The following is a 23,838-nucleotide window of genomic DNA, read 5'->3' as shown; positions in this document are numbered from 1 at the left end:
ACAGTTACAAAGTGGAATCCTTACCATCCTGAACAAACAGTAACTCTGCACAGTTGCAAAGTGCAATCCTCACCCTGCTGAACAAACAGTAACTATGCACAGTTACAAGGTGCAATTCTTACCCGGCTGAACAAACAGAAACTCTGCACAGTTACAAAGTGCAATCTTTACCCTGCTGAACAAACAGTAACTCTGGATAGTGACATTGTGCAACCCTTATCCTGCTGAACAAACAGCAACTCTGCACAGTTACATTGTGCAATCCTTACCCTGCTGAACAAACAGTAACTCTGCACAGGGACATAGTGCAACCCTTATCCCGCTGAACAAACAGTATCTCTGCACAGTTACATAGTGTAATTCTTACCCTGCTAAACAAACAGTAACTCTGCAGAGTTACATGGAGCAATCTCTACCTTGATGAACAAACAGTAACTCTGCACAGTAACATAGTGCAATCCCTACACTGCTGAACAAACTAAATCTGCACAGTTACATAATGAAATCCTCACACTGCTGAACAAAGAGTAACTGTGCACAGTTACATAATGCATCCCTACCCTGCTGAACAAACAGTAACTCTGCGGAGTTGCATAGTGCAATCCCTACCCTGCTGAACAAACAGTAACTCTGCACAGTTACATTGTTCAATCCTTACCCTGCTGAACAAAGAGTAACTCTGGACAGTTACATGGTGCAACCCTTATCCTGCTGAACAAACAGCAACTCTGCGCATTAACATTGTGCAATCCTTACCCTGCTGAACAAACAGTAACTCTGCAAAGTTACATAGTGTAATCCTTACCCTGCGGCAGAAACATTAACTCTGCACAGTTACATGGTGCAATCCATACCCTGCTGAACAAAGAGAAACTCTGCACAGTTACAAAGTGCAATCCTTACCCTGCTGAACAAAGAGTAAATCTGCGCAGTTACATGGTGTAATCCTTACCCTGCTGAACAAACAGTAACTCTGCGCAGTTACATAGTGCAATCCTTACCCTGCTAGACAAACAGTAACTCTGAAGAGTTACATGGAGCAATCTCTACCTTGATGAACAAACAGTAACTCTGCACAGTTACAAAGGTCAATCCTTACCCTGCTGATCAAACAATAACTCTGCACAGTTACATAGTGCAATCCTTACTCTGCTGAACAAAGAGTAAATCTGCACAGTTACATAGTGCAATCCTTAACCTGTTGAACAAAGAGTAACTCTGCACTGTTACATAGTGCAATCCTTACCCTGCTGAACAAACAGTAACTCTGCACATTTACATAGTGCAATCCTTACCCTGCTGAACAAACAGCAACTCTACACTGTTTCATTGTGCAATCCTTACCCTGCTGATCAAACAGTAACTCTGCACAGTTACATAGTGTAATCCTTACCCTGCTGAACAAACAGCAACTCTGCACAGTATCATTGTGCAATCCTTACCCTGCTGATCAAACAGTAACTCTGCACAGTTACATAGTGTAATCCTTACCCTGCTAAACAAGCAGTAACTCTGCAGAGTTACATAGAACAATTTCTACCTTGATGAACAAACAGTAACTCTGCACTGTAACATTGTGCAATCCTTACACTGCTGAATAAACAGTAACTCTGCACAGTTGCATAGTTTAATCCCTACACTGCTGAACAAACTAAATCTGCACAGTTACATAGTGAAATCCTTACCCTGCTGAACAAAGATTAACTCTGCACAGTTACATTGTGCAATCCTTACTCTGCTGAACAAACAGTAACTCTGCACAGTTACATAGTGCATCCCTGCCCTGCTGAACAAACAGTAACTCTGCACAGTTACATGGTGCAACCTTACCCTGCTGAATAAACAGTAACTCTGCACAGTTACATAGTGTAATCCCTACACTGCTGAACAAACTAAATCTGCACAGTTCCATAGTGAAATCCTTACTCTGCTGAACAAAGATTAACTCTGCACTGTTACATAGTGCATCCCTACCCTGATGAACAAAGAGTAACTCTGCACAGTTACATAGTACATCCCTACACTGATGAACAAACAGTAACTCTGCACAGTTACATGGTGCAATCCTTACCCTGCTGAACAAACAGTAATTCTGCACAGTTACAAAGCGGAATCCTTACCCTGCTGAACAAACAGTAACTCTGCACAGTTACATAGTGTAATCCTTACCTTGCTAAACAAACAGTAACTCTGCAGAGTTACATGGAGCAATCTCTACCTTGATGAACAAACAGTATCTCTGCACAGTAACATAGTGCAATCCTTACACTGCTGAATAAACAGTAACTCTGAACAGTTGCATAGTGAAATCCCTACACTGCTGAACAAACTAAATCTGCAGTTACGTAATGAAATCCTTACCCTGGTGAACAAAGAGTAACTCTGCACAGTTACATACTGCATCCCTACCCTGCTGAACAAACAGTATCTCTGCACAGTTACATAGTGCATCCCTACCCTGCTGAACAAACAGTAACACTGCGCAGTTGCAAAGTGCAATCCTTACCCTGTTGAACAATGAGTAACCCTGCACAGTTACATGGTGCAATCCTTACCCTGCTGAACAAACAGTATCTCTGCACAGTTACATAGTGTAATCGTTACCCTGCTAAACAAACAGTAACTCTGCAGAGTTACATAGAGCAATCTCTACATTGATGAACAAACAGTAAATCTGCACTGTAACATAGTGAAATCCCCACACTTCTGAACAAACTAAATGTGCACAGTTACATAGTGAAATCCTTACCCTGCTGAACAAACAGTAACTCTACACAGTTACATAGTGCAATCCTTACACTGCTGAATAAACAGTAACTTTGAACAGTTGCATAGTGCAATCCCTACACTGCTGAACCAACTAAATCTGCACAGTTACGCAATGAACTCCTTACCCTGCTGAACAAAGAGTAACTCTGCACAGTTACATAGTGCATCCCTACCCTGCTGAACAAACAGTAACTAATCACACTTACATGGTGCGATCCTTACCCTGCTGAACAAACAGTAACCCTGCAAAGTTACATAGTGCAATCCTTACCCTGCGGCAGAAACAGTAACTCTGCACAGTTACATGGTGCAAACCTTACCCTGCTGAACAAACAGTAACTCTGCACAGTTACATAGTGCATCCCTTCCCTGCTGAACAAACAGTAACTCTGGACAGTTACATGGTGCAGTCCGTACCCTGCTGAACAAGCTGTAACTCTGTGCAGTGACATAGTGCAACCCTTATCCTGCTGAACAAACAGCAACTCTGCACAGTTACATTGTGCAATCCTTACCCTGCTGAACAAACAGTAACACTGCACAGTTACATGTTTCAATCCTTACCCTGCTGATCAAACAGTATCTCTGAACAGTTACATAGAGTAATCCTTACCCTGCTAAACAAACAGTAACTCTGCAGAGTTACATGGAGCAATCTTTACCTTGATGAACAAACAGTAACTCTGCACAGTTACAGAGTGCATCCCTACCCTGATGAACAAACAGTAACTCTGCACAGTTACATAATGCCATCGTTACACTGCTGAAGAAACAGTAACTTGGCACAGTTACATGGTGCAATCCTTACCCTGCTGTACAATCAGTAACTCTGCACAGTTACATAGTGCAATCGTAACCCTGCTGAATAAACAGTAACTCTGCAAAGTTGCATAGTGCAAACCTTACCCTGCCATACAAGGAGCAACTCTGCACAGTTACATAGTGCAATCCTTACACTGCTCAATAATCAGCAACTCTGCACAGTTACATAGTGCATCCCTAACCTGCCGAACAAAGAGTAAATCTGCACAGTTACATATTGCAATTGTAACCCTGCTGAATAAACAGTAACTCTGCATTTATAAATAGTGTAAACCTTACCTTGCTGAACAAACAGTAACTCTGCACAGTTACATAGTGCAATCCTTACCTTGCTGAACAAACAGTAACTCTGCACAGTTACATAGTGCAATCCTTACACTGCTGAATAAACAGTAACTCTGCACAGCTGACTAGTGCAATCCTTAACCTGCTGACAAACAGTAACTCTGCACAGTTACATGGTGCAATCCTTACCCTGCTGAAGAAATAGTAACTCTGCACAGTTATATGGCGCAATCCTTACCCTACTGAAGAAACAGTAACTCTGCACAGTTACAAAGTGCTATCCTTACCCTTCTGAACAAACAGTAACTCCGCACAGTTACATAGTGCAATCCTTACACTGCTGAACAAACAGTAACTCTGCACAGTTACATAGTGCAATCCTTTCCTGCTGAATAAACAGAAACTCTGCACAGTTACATAGTGCAATCCCTACCCTGCTGAATAAACAGTAACTCTGCACAGTTACATAGTGCAATCGCTACCCTGCTTAACAAACAGTAACTCTGCACAGTTACATAGTGCAATCCCGACCCTGCTGAATAAACAGTAACTATTCACAGTTACATCGTGCAATCCTTACCCTGCTGAACAAACAGGAACTCTGCACAGTTTCAATGTGCGATCCTTACCCTTCTGAATAAACAGTAATTCTGCACAGTTAAATAGTGAAATCCGTACGCTGCTGAACAAACTGTAACTCTGCACATTTACATAGTGAACTCCGTACCCTGCTGAACAATCAGTAACTCTGCACAGTTACATCGTGCAATCCTTACCATGTTGAACAACAGTAACTCTGCACAGTTAAATAGTGAAATCCGTACCCTGCTGAACAATCAGTAACTCTGCACAGTTACATCGTGCAATCCTTTCCATGTTGAACAACAGTAACTCTGCACAGTTAAATAGTGAAATCCGTACCCTGCTGGAAAAAGAGTAACTGAACAGTTACATAGTGCAATCCTTACTCTGCTGAACAAACAGTAACTCTGCACAGTTACATAGTGCATTCCTTACATTGCTGAACAAACAGTAACTCTGCACAGCTGCATAGTGCAATCCTTACCCTGGTGACAAACAGTAACTCTGCACAGTTACATGGTGCAATCCTTACCCTGCTGAAGAAATAGTAACTCTGCACAGTTATATGGCGCAATCCTTACCCTACTGAAGAAACAGTAACTCTGCACAGTTACAACGTGCTATCCTTACCCTTCTGAACAAACAGTAACTCCGCACAGTTACATAGTGCAATCCTTACACTGCTGAACAAACAGTAACTCTGCACAGTTACATAGTGCAATCCTTTCCTGCTGAATAAACAGAAACTCTGCACAGTTACATAGTGCAATCCCTACCCTGCTGAATAAACAGTAACTCTGCACAGTTACATAGTGCAATCGCTACCCTGCTTAACAAACAGTAACTCTGCACAGTTACATAGTGCAATCCCGACCCTGCTGAATAAACAGTAACTATTCACAGTTACATCGTGCAATCCTTACCCTGCTGAACAAACAGGAACTCTGCACAGTTTCAATGTGCGATCCTTACCCTTCTGAATAAACAGTAATTCTGCACAGTTAAATAGTGAAATCTGTATGCTGCTGAACAAACTGTAACTCTGCACATTTACATCGTGCAATCCTTACCATGTTGAACAACAGTAACTCTGCACAGTTAAATAGTGAAATCCGTACCCTGCTGAACAATCAGTAACTCTGCACAGTTACATCGTGCAATCCTTACCCTGCTGAACAAACAGTATCTCTGTACAGTTACATAGTGTAATCCTTACCCTGCTACACAAACAGTATCTCTGCAGAGTTACATAGAGCAATCTCTACCTTGATGAACAAACAGTAACTCTGCACAGTTGCATACTGTAATCCCTACACTGCTGAATAAACAGTAACTCTGCACAGTTGCATACTGTAATCCCTACACTGCTGAATAAACAGTAACTCTGCACAGTTACATAGTGCAATCTTTACACTGTTGAATAAATAGTAACTCTGCACAGCTGCATAGTGCAATTCTTACCCTGCTGACAAACAGTAACTCTGCAGAGTTACATGGTGCAATCTTTACCCTGCTGAAGAAACAGTAACTCTGCACAGTTACATAGTGCAATTCTTAGCGTGCTGAATAAACAGTAACTCTGCACAGTTACATAGTGCAATCCTTACCGTGCTGAATAAACAGTAACTCTGCACACTTACATAGTGCAATCCTTACCCTGCTGAACAAACAGTAACTTTGCACAGTTACATAGTGCAATCCTTAACCTGCTGAACAAGCAGTAACTCTGTACAGTTACATCGTGCAATCCTTACCCTGCTGAATAAACAGCAACTCTGCACAGTTACATAGTGCAATCCTCACCCTGCTGAGTAAACATAACTCTGCACAGTTACATGGTGCAATCATTACCCTGCTGAATAAACAGTACCTCTGCGCAGTTACATGGTGCAGTCATTACCCTTCTGAACAAACAGTAACTCTGCACAGTTACATAGTGCAATCCCTACCCTGTTGAATACACAGTAACTCTGCACAGTTACATGGTGCAATCCTTATCCTGCTGAATAAACAGTAACTCTGCACAGTTACATATTGCAATCCCTACCCTGGTGAAAAAACTGTAATTCTGCACAGTTACATAGTGCAATCCTTACACTGCTGAATAAACAGTAACTCTGCACAGATGAATAGTGCAATCCCTACCCTGCTGAATAAACAGTAACTCTGCACAGTTACATGGTGCACTCCTTCCCGTGCTGAAGAAACAGTAACTCTGCACAGTTACATGGTGCAATCCTTACCCTGCTGAAGAAACAGTAACTCTGCACAGTTACATAGTGCAATCCTTACCCTGCTGAATAAACAGCAACTCTGCACAGTTACATAGAGCAATCCTTACACTGCTGAACAAAGAGTAACTCTGCACAGTTACATAGTGCAATTGTATCCCTGCTGAATATACAGTAACTCTGCAAATTTTCATAGTGCAATCCTTACCCTGCTGAGCAAACAGTAGCTCTGCACAGTTACATAGTGAAATCCTTACACTGCTGAACAAAGATTAACTCTGCACAGTTACATAGTGCATCCCTACCCTGATGAACAAACAGTAACTCTGCACAGTTACATAGTGCAATCCTTACCCTGCGGCAGAAACAGTAACTCTGCACAGTTACTTTGTGCAATCCCTACCCTGCTGAATAAACAGTAACTCTGCACAGTTACATAGTGCAATCCTTACCCTGCTGAACAAACAGAAACTCTGCACAGTTACAAAGTGGAATCCTTACCATCCTGAACAAACAGTAACTCTGCACAGTTGCAAAGTGCAATCCTCACCCTGCTGAACAAACAGTAACTATGCACAGTTACAAGGTGCAATTCTTACCCGGCTGAACAAACAGAAACTCTGCACAGTTACAAAGTGCAATCTTTACCCTGCTGAACAAACAGTAACTCTGGATAGTGACATTGTGCAACCCTTATCCTGCTGAACAAACAGCAACTCTGCACAGTTACATTGTGCAATCCTTACCCTGCTGAACAAACAGTAACTCTGCACAGGGACATAGTGCAACCCTTATCCCGCTGAACAAACAGTATCTCTGCACAGTTACATAGTGTAATTCTTACCCTGCTAAACAAACAGTAACTCTGCAGAGTTACATGGAGCAATCTCTACCTTGATGAACAAACAGTAACTCTGCACAGTAACATAGTGCAATCCCTACACTGCTGAACAAACTAAATCTGCACAGTTACATAATGAAATCCTCACACTGCTGAACAAAGAGTAACTGTGCACAGTTACATAATGCATCCCTACCCTGCTGAACAAACAGTAACTCTGCGGAGTTGCATAGTGCAATCCCTACCCTGCTGAACAAACAGTAACTCTGCACAGTTACATTGTTCAATCCTTACCCTGCTGAACAAAGAGTAACTCTGGACAGTTACATGGTGCAACCCTTATCCTGCTGAACAAACAGCAACTCTGCGCATTAACATTGTGCAATCCTTACCCTGCTGAACAAACAGTAACTCTGCAAAGTTACATAGTGTAATCCTTACCCTGCGGCAGAAACATTAACTCTGCACAGTTACATGGTGCAATCCATACCCTGCTGAACAAAGAGAAACTCTGCACAGTTACAAAGTGCAATCCTTACCCTGCTGAACAAAGAGTAAATCTGCGCAGTTACATGGTGTAATCCTTACCCTGCTGAACAAACAGTAACTCTGCGCAGTTACATAGTGCAATCCTTACCCTGCTAGACAAACAGTAACTCTGAAGAGTTACATGGAGCAATCTCTACCTTGATGAACAAACAGTAACTCTGCACAGTTACAAAGGTCAATCCTTACCCTGCTGATCAAACAATAACTCTGCACAGTTACATAGTGCAATCCTTACTCTGCTGAACAAAGAGTAAATCTGCACAGTTACATAGTGCAATCCTTAACCTGTTGAACAAAGAGTAACTCTGCACTGTTACATAGTGCAATCCTTACCCTGCTGAACAAACAGTAACTCTGCACATTTACATAGTGCAATCCTTACCCTGCTGAACAAACAGCAACTCTACACTGTTTCATTGTGCAATCCTTACCCTGCTGATCAAACAGTAACTCTGCACAGTTACATAGTGTAATCCTTACCCTGCTGAACAAACAGCAACTCTGCACAGTATCATTGTGCAATCCTTACCCTGCTGATCAAACAGTAACTCTGCACAGTTACATAGTGTAATCCTTACCCTGCTAAACAAGCAGTAACTCTGCAGAGTTACATAGAACAATTTCTACCTTGATGAACAAACAGTAACTCTGCACTGTAACATTGTGCAATCCTTACACTGCTGAATAAACAGTAACTCTGCACAGTTGCATAGTTTAATCCCTACACTGCTGAACAAACTAAATCTGCACAGTTACATAGTGAAATCCTTACCCTGCTGAACAAAGATTAACTCTGCACAGTTACATTGTGCAATCCTTACTCTGCTGAACAAACAGTAACTCTGCACAGTTACATAGTGCATCCCTGCCCTGCTGAACAAACAGTAACTCTGCACAGTTACATGGTGCAACCTTACCCTGCTGAATAAACAGTAACTCTGCACAGTTACATAGTGTAATCCCTACACTGCTGAACAAACTAAATCTGCACAGTTCCATAGTGAAATCCTTACTCTGCTGAACAAAGATTAACTCTGCACTGTTACATAGTGCATCCCTACCCTGATGAACAAAGAGTAACTCTGCACAGTTACATAGTACATCCCTACACTGATGAACAAACAGTAACTCTGCACAGTTACATGGTGCAATCCTTACCCTGCTGAACAAACAGTAATTCTGCACAGTTACAAAGCGGAATCCTTACCCTGCTGAACAAACAGTAACTCTGCACAGTTACATAGTGTAATCCTTACCTTGCTAAACAAACAGTAACTCTGCAGAGTTACATGGAGCAATCTCTACCTTGATGAACAAACAGTATCTCTGCACAGTAACATAGTGCAATCCTTACACTGCTGAATAAACAGTAACTCTGAACAGTTGCATAGTGAAATCCCTACACTGCTGAACAAACTAAATCTGCAGTTACGTAATGAAATCCTTACCCTGGTGAACAAAGAGTAACTCTGCACAGTTACATACTGCATCCCTACCCTGCTGAACAAACAGTATCTCTGCACAGTTACATAGTGCATCCCTACCCTGCTGAACAAACAGTAACACTGCGCAGTTGCAAAGTGCAATCCTTACCCTGTTGAACAATGAGTAACCCTGCACAGTTACATGGTGCAATCCTTACCCTGCTGAACAAACAGTATCTCTGCACAGTTACATAGTGTAATCGTTACCCTGCTAAACAAACAGTAACTCTGCAGAGTTACATAGAGCAATCTCTACATTGATGAACAAACAGTAAATCTGCACTGTAACATAGTGAAATCCCCACACTTCTGAACAAACTAAATGTGCACAGTTACATAGTGAAATCCTTACCCTGCTGAACAAACAGTAACTCTACACAGTTACATAGTGCAATCCTTACACTGCTGAATAAACAGTAACTTTGAACAGTTGCATAGTGCAATCCCTACACTGCTGAACCAACTAAATCTGCACAGTTACGCAATGAACTCCTTACCCTGCTGAACAAAGAGTAACTCTGCACAGTTACATAGTGCATCCCTACCCTGCTGAACAAACAGTAACTAATCACACTTACATGGTGCGATCCTTACCCTGCTGAACAAACAGTAACCCTGCAAAGTTACATAGTGCAATCCTTACCCTGCGGCAGAAACAGTAACTCTGCACAGTTACATGGTGCAAACCTTACCCTGCTGAACAAACAGTAACTCTGCACAGTTACATAGTGCATCCCTTCCCTGCTGAACAAACAGTAACTCTGGACAGTTACATGGTGCAGTCCGTACCCTGCTGAACAAGCTGTAACTCTGTGCAGTGACATAGTGCAACCCTTATCCTGCTGAACAAACAGCAACTCTGCACAGTTACATTGTGCAATCCTTACCCTGCTGAACAAACAGTAACACTGCACAGTTACATGTTTCAATCCTTACCCTGCTGATCAAACAGTATCTCTGAACAGTTACATAGAGTAATCCTTACCCTGCTAAACAAACAGTATCTCTGAACAGTTACATAGAGTAATCCTTACCCTGCTAAACAAACAGTAACTCTGCAGAGTTACATGGAGCAATCTTTACCTTGATGAACAAACAGTAACTCTGCACAGTTACATGGTGCAATCCTTACCCTGCTGTACAATCAGTAACTCTGCACAGTTACATAGTGCAATCGTAACCCTGCTGAATAAACAGTAACTCTGCAAAGTTGCATAGTGCAAACCTTACCCTGCCATACAAGGAGCAACTCTGCACAGTTACATAGTGCAATCCTTACACTGCTCAATAATCAGCAACTCTGCACAGTTACATAGTGCATCCCTAACCTGCCGAACAAAGAGTAAATCTGCACAGTTACATATTGCAATTGTAACCCTGCTGAATAAACAGTAACTCTGCATTTATAAATAGTGTAAACCTTACCTTGCTGAACAAACAGTAACTCTGCACAGTTACATAGTGCAATCCTTACCTTGCTGAACAAACAGTAACTCTGCACAGTTACATAGTGCAATCCTTACACTGCTGAATAAACAGTAACTCTGCACAGCTGACTAGTGCAATCCTTAACCTGCTGACAAACAGTAACTCTGCACAGTTACATGGTGCAATCCTTACCCTGCTGAAGAAATAGTAACTCTGCACAGTTATATGGCGCAATCCTTACCCTACTGAAGAAACAGTAACTCTGCACAGTTACAAAGTGCTATCCTTACCCTTCTGAACAAACAGTAACTCCGCACAGTTACATAGTGCAATCCTTACACTGCTGAACAAACAGTAACTCTGCACAGTTACATAGTGCAATCCTTTCCTGCTGAATAAACAGAAACTCTGCACAGTTACATAGTGCAATCCCTACCCTGCTGAATAAACAGTAACTCTGCACAGTTACATAGTGCAATCGCTACCCTGCTTAACAAACAGTAACTCTGCACAGTTACATAGTGCAATCCCGACCCTGCTGAATAAACAGTAACTATTCACAGTTACATCGTGCAATCCTTACCCTGCTGAACAAACAGGAACTCTGCACAGTTTCAATGTGCGATCCTTACCCTTCTGAATAAACAGTAATTCTGCACAGTTAAATAGTGAAATCCGTACGCTGCTGAACAAACTGTAACTCTGCACATTTACATAGTGAACTCCGTACCCTGCTGAACAATCAGTAACTCTGCACAGTTACATCGTGCAATCCTTACCATGTTGAACAACAGTAACTCTGCACAGTTAAATAGTGAAATCCGTACCCTGCTGAACAATCAGTAACTCTGCACAGTTACATCGTGCAATCCTTTCCATGTTGAACAACAGTAACTCTGCACAGTTAAATAGTGAAATCCGTACCCTGCTGGAAAAAGAGTAACTGAACAGTTACATAGTGCAATCCTTACTCTGCTGAACAAACAGTAACTCTGCACAGTTACATAGTGCATTCCTTACATTGCTGAACAAACAGTAACTCTGCACAGCTGCATAGTGCAATCCTTACCCTGGTGACAAACAGTAACTCTGCACAGTTACATGGTGCAATCCTTACCCTGCTGAAGAAATAGTAACTCTGCACAGTTATATGGCGCAATCCTTACCCTACTGAAGAAACAGTAACTCTGCACAGTTACAACGTGCTATCCTTACCCTTCTGAACAAACAGTAACTCCGCACAGTTACATAGTGCAATCCTTACACTGCTGAACAAACAGTAACTCTGCACAGTTACATAGTGCAATCCTTTCCTGCTGAATAAACAGAAACTCTGCACAGTTACATAGTGCAATCCCTACCCTGCTGAATAAACAGTAACTCTGCACAGTTACATAGTGCAATCGCTACCCTGCTTAACAAACAGTAACTCTGCACAGTTACATAGTGCAATCCCGACCCTGCTGAATAAACAGTAACTATTCACAGTTACATCGTGCAATCCTTACCCTGCTGAACAAACAGGAACTCTGCACAGTTTCAATGTGCGATCCTTACCCTTCTGAATAAACAGTAATTCTGCACAGTTAAATAGTGAAATCTGTATGCTGCTGAACAAACTGTAACTCTGCACATTTACATCGTGCAATCCTTACCATGTTGAACAACAGTAACTCTGCACAGTTAAATAGTGAAATCCGTACCCTGCTGAACAATCAGTAACTCTGCACAGTTACATCGTGCAATCCTTACCCTGCTGAACAAACAGTATCTCTGTACAGTTACATAGTGTAATCCTTACCCTGCTACACAAACAGTATCTCTGCAGAGTTACATAGAGCAATCTCTACCTTGATGAACAAACAGTAACTCTGCACAGTTGCATACTGTAATCCCTACACTGCTGAATAAACAGTAACTCTGCACAGTTGCATACTGTAATCCCTACACTGCTGAATAAACAGTAACTCTGCACAGTTACATAGTGCAATCCTTACCCTGCTGAACAAAGAGTAACTCTGCACAGTTACATGGTGCAATCCTTACCCTGCTGAACAATCAGTAACTCTGCACAATTACATAGTGCAATCCTAACCCTGCTGAATAAACAGTAACTCTGCAAAGTTGCATATTGCATTCCTTACCCTGCTGAACAAACAATAACTCTGCAACGTTACATAGTGCAAACCTTACCCTGCTGAACAAGGAGCAACTCTGCACAGATACATAGAGCAATCCTTACACTGCTCAATAATCAGCAACTCTGCACAGATACATAGTGCAATCATAACCCTGCTGAATAAACAGTAACTCTGCACAGTTACTTGGTGCAATCCCTACCCTGCTGAATAAACAGTAACTCTGCACAGTTACATAGTGCTATCGTTACCCTGCTTAACAAAGAGTAACTCTGCACAGTTACATAGTGCAATCCTTACTCTGCTGAACAAACAGTACTCTGCACAGTTACATAGTGCAATCCTCACTCTGCTGAACCAACAGTAAGTCTGCACAGTTACGTTTTGCAATCCTTACCCTGCTGAACAAGCAGTAACTCTGCACAGTTACATGGTTCAATCCTTACCCTACTGAACAAACAGTAACTCTGGACAGTTACATGGTGCAATCCTTACCCTGTTGAACAACAGGAACTCTGCACAGTTAAATAGTGAAATCTGTACCCTGCTGAACAAATTGTAACTCTGCACAGTTACATAGTGCATTCCTTACCATGCGGCAAAAACAGTAACTCTGCACAGTTTCATAGTGCAATCCTTATCCTGCTGAACAAACAGTAACTCTGCACAGTTACGTAGTGCAATCCTTACACTGCTGATCAAACAATAACTCTGCACAGTTATATAGTGTAATCCTTACCCTGCTAAACAAACAGTAACTCTGCAGAGTTACATAGAGCAATCTCTACCTTGATGAACAAACAGTAACTCTGCACAGATACATAGTGCAATCCTTACCCTGCTGAACAAACAGTAACTCTGAACAGTTGCTTAGTGCAATCCTTACCCTGCTTAACAAACAGTAACTCTGCACAGTTACATGGTGCAATCCTTACCCTGCTGGACAAACAGTAACTCTGCACAGTTACATAGTGCAATGCTTACCCTGCTCAATAAACAGTAACTCTGAACAGTTGCTTAGTGCAATCCTTACCCTGCTTAACAAACAGTAACTCTGCACAGTTTCATAGTGCAATCCTTACCCTGCTGAATAAACAGTAACTCTGCACATGTACGTAGTGCAATCCTGTCCTTGCTGAACAAAGAGTAACTCTGCACAGTTACATAGTGCAATCCTTACACTGCTCAATAAACAGCAACTCTGCACAGATACATAGTGCAATCGTAACCCTGCTGAATAAACATATACTCTGAACAGTTGCTTAGTGCAATTCTTACCCTGCTGAACAAACAGTAACTCTGCACAGTAAAATAGTGCAATCCCTACCCTGCTGAATAAATAATAACTCTTCACAGTTACATAGTGAAATCCTTACCCTGCTGAGCCAACAGTAACTCTGCACATTTACATAGTGCAATCCCTACCCTGCTGAATAAACAGGAACTCTGCACAGTTACATAGTGCAATCCCTACCCTGCTGAACAAAGAATCACTCTGCCCATTTACATAATGCAATCCTTTCCCCGCTGAACAAACAGTAACTCTGCACACTTATATAGTACAATCCTTACACTGCTGAATAAACAGTAACTGTGCACAGAGACATAGTGCAATACATACCCTGCTGAAGAAACAGTAACTCTGCACAGTTATATGCTGCAATCCATATCCTGCTGAACTAACAGTAACTCTGCACAGTTACATAGTGCAATCCCTACCCTGCTGAACAAACAGTAACTCTGCACAGTTACATAGTGCAATCCCTACCCTGCTGAATGAACAGTAACTCTTCACAGTTACATAGTGCAATCCCTACCCTGCTGAACAAATGTAACTCTGCACAGTTAAATAGTGAAATCCCTTCCCTGCTGAATAAACAGTAACTCTGCACAGTTACATAGTGCATCCCTACCCTGCTGAACAAAGAGTAACTCTGCACAGTTTCATAGAGCAATCCTTACTCGACTGAACAAACAGTAACTCTGCACAGTTACATATTGCAATCCCTACCCTGCTAAACAAACAGTATCTCTGCAGAGTTACATAGTGCAATCTCTACATTGATGAACAAACAGTAACTCTGCACAGTAACATAGTGCAATCCCTACACTGCTGAACAAACCAAATCTGCAAAGTTACGAAATGAAACCCTTACCCTGCTGAACAAAGAGTAACTCTGCACAGTTACATAGTGCAATCCTTGCCCTGCTGAACAAACAGTATCTCTGCACAGTTACATAGTGCAATCCCTACCCTGCTGAATAAACAGTAACTCTGCACAGTTACATATTGCAATCCCTACCCTGCTGAAGAAACTGTAACTCTGAACAATTACATTGTGCAATCATTAACCTGCTGAACAAACAGTAACTCTGTACAGTTACATAGTGCAATCCTTACCCTGCTGAATAAACAGTAACTCTGGACAGTTACAAGGTGCAATCTTTACCCTGTTGAACAACAGTAACTCTGCACAGTTACATAGTGCATCCCTACCCTGCTTAGCAAAGAGTAACTCTGCAGAGTTACATAGTGCAATCCCTACCTTGATGAACAAACCGTAACTCTGCACAGTTTCATCGTGCAATCCCTACTCTGCTGAACAAGTAGTAACTCTGCACAGTTACATATTAAAATCCTTACCCTGCTGAACAAAGAGTAACTCTGCACAGTTACATGGTGCAATCCTTACCCTGCTGAACAATCAGTAACTCTGCACAGTTACATAGTGCAATCGTAACCCTGCTGAATAAACAGTAACTCTGCAAAGTTGCATAGTGCAAACCTTACCCTGCTGAACAAGGAGCATCTCTGCACAGTTACATAGTGCAATCCTTACACTGCTCAATAATCAGCAACTCTCCACAGATACATAGTGCAATCGTAACCCTGCTGAAAAAACTGTAACTCTGCGCAGTTGCATAGTGCAATCCTTACACTGCTGAACAAACAGTAACTCTGCACAGATGCATAGTGCAATCCTTACCCTGCTGACAAACAGTAACTCTGCACAGTAACATAGTGCAATCCTTACACTGCTGAATAAACAGTACCTCTGAACAGTTAAATAGTGCAATCCTTATCCTGCTGAATAAACAGTAACTCTGCACGGTTACATGGTGCAATCCTTACCCTGCTGATCAAACAGTAACTCTGCACAGTTACATAGTGCATTCCTTACCCTGCTTAACAAACAGTAACTCTGCACAGTTACATAGTGCAATCCTTACACTGCTGAATAAATAGTAACTCTGCACAGCTGCATAGTGCAATCCTTACACTGCTGACAAACACTAACTCTGCACTGTCACATGGTGCAATCTTTACCCTGCTGAATAAACAGTAACTCTGCACAGTTACATGGTGCAATCTTTACCCTGCTGAACAAACAGTAACTCTGCACAGTTACATAGTGCAATCCTTACCCTGCTGAATAAACAGTAACTCTGCACAGTTAAATAGTGCAATCCTTACCCTGCTGAACAAAGAGTAACTCTGCACAGTTACATAGTGCAATCCTTACCCTGCTGAACCAACAGTAACTCTGCGCAGTTACATAGTGCAATTGCTACCCTGCTTAACAAACAGTAACTCTGCACAGTTACATAGTGCAATTCTTACCCTGCTGAATAAACAATAACTCTTCACAGTTACATCGTGCAATCCTTACTCTGTTGAACAAATGTAACTCTGCACAGTTAAATAGTGAAATCCCTTCCCTGCTGAATAAACAGTAACTCTGCATAGTTACATAGTGCATCCCTACCCTGCTGAACAAAGAGTAACTCTGCACAGTTACATAGTGCAATCTTTACACTGCTCAATAATCAGCAACTCTGCACAGTTACATAGTGCAATCCTTACCCTGCTGAACAAAGAGTAACTCTGCACAGTTAAATAGTGCAATCCTTACACTGCTCAATAATCAGCAACTCTGCACAGTTACATAGTGCATCCTTAACCTGCCGAACAAAGAGTAACTCTGCACAGTTACATAGTGCAATTGTAACCCTGCTGAATAAGCAGTAACTCTGCACATATACATAGTGCAATCCTTACCTTGCTGAACAAACAGTAACTCTGCACAGTTACATAGTGCAATCCTTACCTTGCTGAATAAACAGTAACTCTGCACAGCTGCATAGTGCAATCCTTACCCTGCTGACAAACAGTAACTCTGCACAGTTACATGGTGCACTCCTTCCCCTGCTGAAGAAACAGTAACTCTGCACAGTTACATGGTGCAATCCTTACCCTGCTGAAGAAACAGTAACTCTGCACAGTTACATAGTGCAATCCTTACCCTGCTGAACAAACAGTAACTCTGCACAGTTACATAGTGCAATCCTTACCCTGCTGAATAAACAGTAACTCTGCACAGTTACATAGTGCAATCCTTACCCTGCTGAATAAACAGCAACTCTGCACAGTTACATAGAGCAATCCTTACCCTGCTGAACAAAGAGTAACTCTGCACAGTTTCATAGAGCAATCCTTACTCTGCTGAACAAACAGTAACTCTGCACAGTTACATGTTGCAATGATTACCCTGCTGAACAACCAGTAACTCTGCACAGTTACATAGTGCAATTGTAACCCTGCTGAATATACAGTAACTCTGCAAATTTTCATAGTGCAATCCTTACCCTGCTGAGCAAACAGTAGCTCTGCACAGTTACATGGTGAAATCCTTACCCTGCTGAACAAGGAGCAACTCTGCACAGTTACATAGTGCATCCCTAACCTGCTGAACAAAGAGTAACTCTGCACTGTTACATAGTGCAATTGTAACCCTGCTGAAAAAACGGTAACTCTGCACATATACATAGTGCAATCCTTACCTTATTGAACAAACAGTAACTCTGCACAGTTACATAGTGCATTCCTTACCTTGCTGAACAAACAGTAACTCTGCACAGTTACATAGTGCAATCCTTACACTGCTGAATAAATAGTAACTCTGCACAGCTGCATAGTGCAATCCTTACCCTGGTGACAAACAGTAACTCTGCACAGTTACATGTTGCAATCCTTATCCTGCTGAATAAACAGTAACTCTGCACAGTTATATAGTGCATACCCTACCCTGCTGAACAAACAGTAACTCTGCACAGTTACATGTGCAATCCTTATCCTGCTTAACAAATAATAACTCTGCAAAGTTTCATAGTGCAATCCTTACCCTGCTGAATAAACAGTAACTCTGCATTGTTGCATGCTGCAATCCCTACCTTGCTGAATAAGCAGTAACTCTGCACCATTACATAGTGAAATCCCTACCCTACTGAAGAAACAGTAACTCTGCTCAGTTACCTTGTCACTTTGAATTAAACCTGCATGTCTATGGAGATAGAATTGTGGAAAGGGACTGACTGCAGGGGACCTTGAACGAGCATGTACCCGATGGGCCAAATGGCCTCCTTCTGTGCCATAATTACTCTATGACGCTACTGGGTAAACAGGAACTGTATACTTGCACAGTGTAACCCTTACACTGCTGAATAAACAGTATCTCCCCACAGTTACATGGCGTAATCCTTATCTTGCTGAATAAATGGAATTTTGGATCATTTGCGGTTAGTTTTTCTGTTGTGGAAGGTGCAGAAGCAGATCTGGATAACATTAGAAAGAAAAGATACATTTTCTAGGTGAGCGCAATCTTACCAGTTTTACCCACTGCCCCTTGCCCCAGTATAGCCACTCTCACAGTCCTGCAACCAGCCAAGTGCTGGCCTCGCTTCAGAGGACGAGGCAGCTGAAAGTTTGAGGTCATGTTGTAGTTTCAGCCCTTGTTTCCAGTGAGCCTCTCAAGCAGAAAGTGTATCAGGGCTCGCAATCTCACGGCAACTTGGATGCAGCCCCTGCCTTGCATTCCAGCCTCTTTGCTTATGTTTAAGAAGTAGAGAAACCTTGCTTCCACATTCCCCCAAGTGATTTTCTGGGTTTTGCTTTTTGCGTTGTGGGGAGGTGATGGGGGAACAGCAGCTCCTGTCTGACCCTCTTTCCAGCACAGTCTCTTCAATCCCAAGTGTTTACTGAGAGTGTCAGCTCCTCTCTCCCCCCACCACACTCTCTCTCGCTCTCTCGCTCCGGGAGATGTGATGCTAAATAGTTTGGACTAAACACCTAATGATCAGTTCCACTCTATTTCCACTCTCGACGTATGTTGTTTGCAGTTTCTACAGAGCTCCCTTGGGTCCTACTGCCCTCTTGATGCTTGCAGTTCGGAAAAATAAAAAGAAAGGTTTTCATGACCACCAGCCGGCTCAAAGCGCTTTACAGCCAATGAAGAACATTTGAAGAGTAGTTGCTGCTGTAATGCAGGAAACACGGCAGCCAATTTGCACACAGCAAGCTCCCACAAGCCACAATGTGATAATGACCAGATTACCTGTTATAGTGATGTTGATTGGGGGAAAGATTTTGGCCAGTACATGGGCAGAATTGCTCTACTCTTCTTTAAAATAGCGTCCTGCAACATTGCAACCATGATCATGCAAAATCTGATTCCCTGGTCTAGACACTGAATCCACAAGCCAAATAATTGGCCTCTGAAGTAAATCACCTTTCCACAACTTAAGGATGGCACCCGATCTTAAGGAACACAGGACGTAGGAGCAGGACCTTTGGGCCTGCTCCACCATTCAATAAGTCATGGCTGTTCTGGTTGGGGTCTCAGCTCCACTTTCCTGCCTGACCCCCATAACCCTTGACTCCCTTGTCTAACAAAAATTTGTCTAACTCAGCCTTGAATAAATTTAAAGACTCAGTCTCCACTACCTTCTGGGAAAGAGAATTCCACACCCTAATGTCACCCTGAGAGAAAAAAATTCTCCTCATCTCTGCCTGTCGATGTCAGGTTACCCCAGAAGGGTAAGGTTCTCAAAAATTTGAGCAACAGATGAAGCTTGCTGTTTCACACTGCTACAATGCAATAGCAACACGAGTGGTGTTTTCCACGAACAGGATGCTGCCATCAAGCCAAAAAGACGTTCTGCCTATCACACAAATGAGTAATGTGATATAGAAATGTCAGTGCCGACGTGATGCCAGGTACATAGGCCATACGTCCCAACAACAGACGGATCATATCACACAGCAAGTCCCTTTGGTTGTTCGCAACAGGAAAAGTACTGACCGTGCTCAACCAGCCCATGCTTGCAAAACTCAAAACATAGTGTCTAACATTAGATGTGATTCTGCGATTGGACAGCACTTGCTAAACAATCCTGATTGTGCTAAGAATTACACTGACAACCAATTTAAGTTTATCAGTGGGGCTTGCAGTGTGGCTCACTTATGTGTGCTAGAAGTTACATATATTCACACACAAGGCCCTCTCCTTTTCAGGCAGTGGAAGCATGTTCATGCATTGCACCTTTATCGACTAAACAAAAGCTTGGATGACAGCCATTCCCTGATTCATTCCCCAGGGCAATGCCTTGACCAATCAGAATTGACCTGCCTGATTTGAGTTGAAACAAAAGGTTGGCAGTTAACTGTTCCCTGGTGCATTCTCCATGGCGCTGCCTCTACCAATCCGAGTCCAATAACCAAACAATCAGTACTCTTTTCTCATGCAGTATGAGTTGTTGTTCCCTGTACAATTGGTATTCTTGTGAATCGGAAACAAAAACAGAATTACCTGGAAAAACTCAGCAGGTCTGGCAGCATCAGTGGAGAAGAAAAGAGTTGACGTTTCGAGTCCTCATGACCCTTCATCAGAGCTGAGGTCATGAGGACTCGAAACGTCAACTCTTTTCTTCTCTGTCGATGCTGCCAGCCCTGCTGAGTTTTTCCAGGTAATTCTGTTTTTGTTTTAGATTTCCAGCATCCGCAGTTTTTTGTTTTTATTCTTGTGAATCTGTCCTGATGAGTGCAAGATGAAAAGCTTTGACAGCATGTCTATTTTTTCAGCCATCCTCAAGTTCTATACTACCAAGCAACTATCCTAAAAAGTGTTTAAGAACCATAGTGACCACAGAAAATATAATATATGGAGTATGTAATGTATAATGTATCATATATAATTCCAGCCCAACCTTGGATATACTCTTGTTCACTATTCTACTCCATGAACTTTATTATCCATTCCTGATCTGAAGAGGTTAACTTTGTTTCGGCTTTGGATACCTGTGGGATTTTTCTCCCTGGTGCAGAGAAAGCTAAGGGGAGATTTAATAGTGTTCATAGTTACGAGAGGCTTTGGTAGAGTAGATAGGGAAGAGGTTCAGTATCCAGACGCCACAGATTTAAGTTAATTTGCAAAAGGACTAGGGTGGGAGGAGGTACCTGAGAAAATAGTTTTTAATGCAGCCAGTTGTTGTGATCTGGAACGCGTTGCCCGAAAGGAAGGTGGAAGCAGATTCAATAATAACTTTCAAAAGGGAATTGGATATATACTTAAAAAGGAAACTTTTTGCAAGGCAATGGGGAAAAGAGCAGGGGGGGTGGTTTCAATGAACCAGTACAGGCACGATGTGCCGAATAGCCTCTTTCTGTGCTCTGTGATACGTTGATTGGTAGATGCTTAATGCTTGAGGAGGTAAGGGTTTAATGCAGAATTGGCTTTGGGATCCAAGAGGGGGAGGGGGTAGGGAGGGAGGGAAAGTTTGTGACAGTGGGTGGAAATGATAGTGTGACATTCCTTTTCTAACATTCTGTTACATTCCTCATTAGCCTCCGAGACTGAGACAGGGAATAAAAAAAAACAATCATTCGCAAAAAAGCAGCTCAGCAGGCAAGCACAGAATTCAGCAGAGTGCAAGAGTTCAGCAGAGAATAAGATTCCAAAAGCAAATTACTCAGCAACTCCAATTCCAAATGAATAACAACATGCTCGCGATTTTTTTTTGGTCAGATATATCCCCTCCAGCATCTTAACTGTGCTAAATGTGTTCCTGAGGGTGGGACTGGACCATATAGACAGGGAAAGTCTCAGGTTCGGACTCCAGTCTGAGCTAAGCTATCTGTTTTCAGCTGGAGGGAAGTCACGATGGGCCTCAGTAGCCCTTAGGTGAGGCGGCAGTGGGGGTAAAGTATTACATAGCATTTATGGCACAGAAACAGGCCATTCAGCCCAACTGGTCCACGCTGGTGTTTATGCTTCACCATAGCCTCATCTCACTCTACTTCACCCAACCCCAATCAATATACACTTCTAATCTTTCTCCCTCATGTGTTTGGCTAGCCTAAGGTTGCCACCTGTGATTAAGTGTATTCCTGGAGGTTTCATCACTTGACTTTCCCCCATGCTCCAGCCATTAGTCGGCCACCACATCCATCCTTGTGATGTACGGCCTCCCTACGCCAACTGGAAAGCAAAAAGACTCATTACCCAATTGAATGATGGTTGACTGTCAGCCAAACAGACTTTCTCCCCCCGTTTTCAATATTTTTTATATCTGGTGAAGAGAAATATTCAAAGAAAATGACAAACCAAAAGCCTTTTTTTCATGTCCTGATGAGTTTTTTCCAGGGTTGCACACAGCAGTGTTCTGAAGATTGATTTTCAATTCCTTGAGACTCCAGGCCAATCTTAGAGGGTTGGCTACACTAATCCAGCCTTCTGTTAAATGTATCTCTCAGAGTTGCCTCAGATTCCTGGCAGTGAGTTATACATTCTCCCATTCTCTAGGCAAGGATGTCTCTCCTGAATTCTGTATTGGATTTATTAGTGGTGATGTCCATGGTTCCCCCTCAGGCCTCCCTCGCAAGTGGAAATATCTTCTCTACATCAACCCTATCAAACCTGTTCATTATCTTAAAAATCTCTATCAGGACTCCCTAACATTTCTCCTAAAAGACGCCCCAGCCTATACAATATTCCCTGATAGGAATGACCTTTCAGTTTTGGCATCATTTTAGTAATTTTCTTTGTACCTTTTCACTGCCTTTAAATCCACTTTAATAACATGGTTCACCATTCTGCAAGTGTGATCTAACCGTGGTTCTATACAAGTCTGACAGGACTTATCTGCTTTTCAGTTCTATCCCCCTAGAAATGAACCTCAATGTTTTGTTTGCTTCTATTAATGGCCTCTACCTCTGTCGCTTTTTTTAGAGATCTGTGGTTCATGGGAACACCGTTGCCTCCATGTTCTCTCCCACTCTACACTCCGTCCTGATTTGGACATGTATCAACCATTCAATTCTGGACAATGCATTTCAGGAAGGATATATTTGCCTTGGTAGGGGTGCAATGCAGCTTCACCAGAATGATACCTGGGCTAAAAGGATTAAAATATGAGGACAGGTTGCACAGACTAGGCTTGTACTCCCTTGGGTAGATTAAAGGATTTGATAAAGTGGATCCTCCCCTGTCCTGTCCTGCTTGTAGCTACTCCTATCAGGAGATCGCTTGTCTGCCTTGCTCACTGCAACAACTCTGTGATGTCCATCATCCAACGACACCTAGGTTGACTCCTCTTTCCACTTTTCCCTCTAGAAGAGAACTCTGGAGCATTTTAGTTCTGATCAAATCCCTGAAATATTGACACTTGACTAGAGAGACACTCTTGTGGCACAATGGTAGCGTCCCTACCCTTGGCTTAGGTAGGTCTAGGTTCAAATCCCACTTCAGGACTTGATGACCATGGCCATAACATGGTTCATAACCTGGCCAAACAGGTTGATTATCAGCCTGTAAGTCCTTCCAATATGCCTGATGGCAGGTGGTAAGAGCAGGAGAGTTCCCTGGTCAGCCATA

General features: G+C 42.3%; 1 protein-coding gene across 1 annotated transcript in view; it reads right to left on the bottom strand.

Annotated features, from left to right (window-relative positions):
• LOC121271696 (ras-related and estrogen-regulated growth inhibitor-like) overlaps positions 1-19,220 on the bottom strand; it is a 206,725-nt gene extending 187,505 nt beyond the window's left edge. Inside the window, exon 1 of the mRNA XM_041177857.1 lies at positions 18,795-19,220. Coding sequence (XP_041033791.1) covers positions 18,795-18,903 — 109 coding nt within the window. The 5' untranslated portion in view covers positions 18,904-19,220. The remainder of the gene's footprint in view (positions 1-18,794) is intronic.
• Positions 19,221-23,838: the final 4,618 nt, after the last annotated feature.

Source organism: Carcharodon carcharias, chromosome 31 (assembly GCF_017639515.1).
Source record: "Carcharodon carcharias isolate sCarCar2 chromosome 31, sCarCar2.pri, whole genome shotgun sequence".
In the NCBI taxonomy this organism is placed as follows: domain Eukaryota; kingdom Metazoa; phylum Chordata; class Chondrichthyes; order Lamniformes; family Lamnidae; genus Carcharodon; species Carcharodon carcharias.
This window is presented reverse-complemented; position numbering and strand designations above follow the sequence as displayed.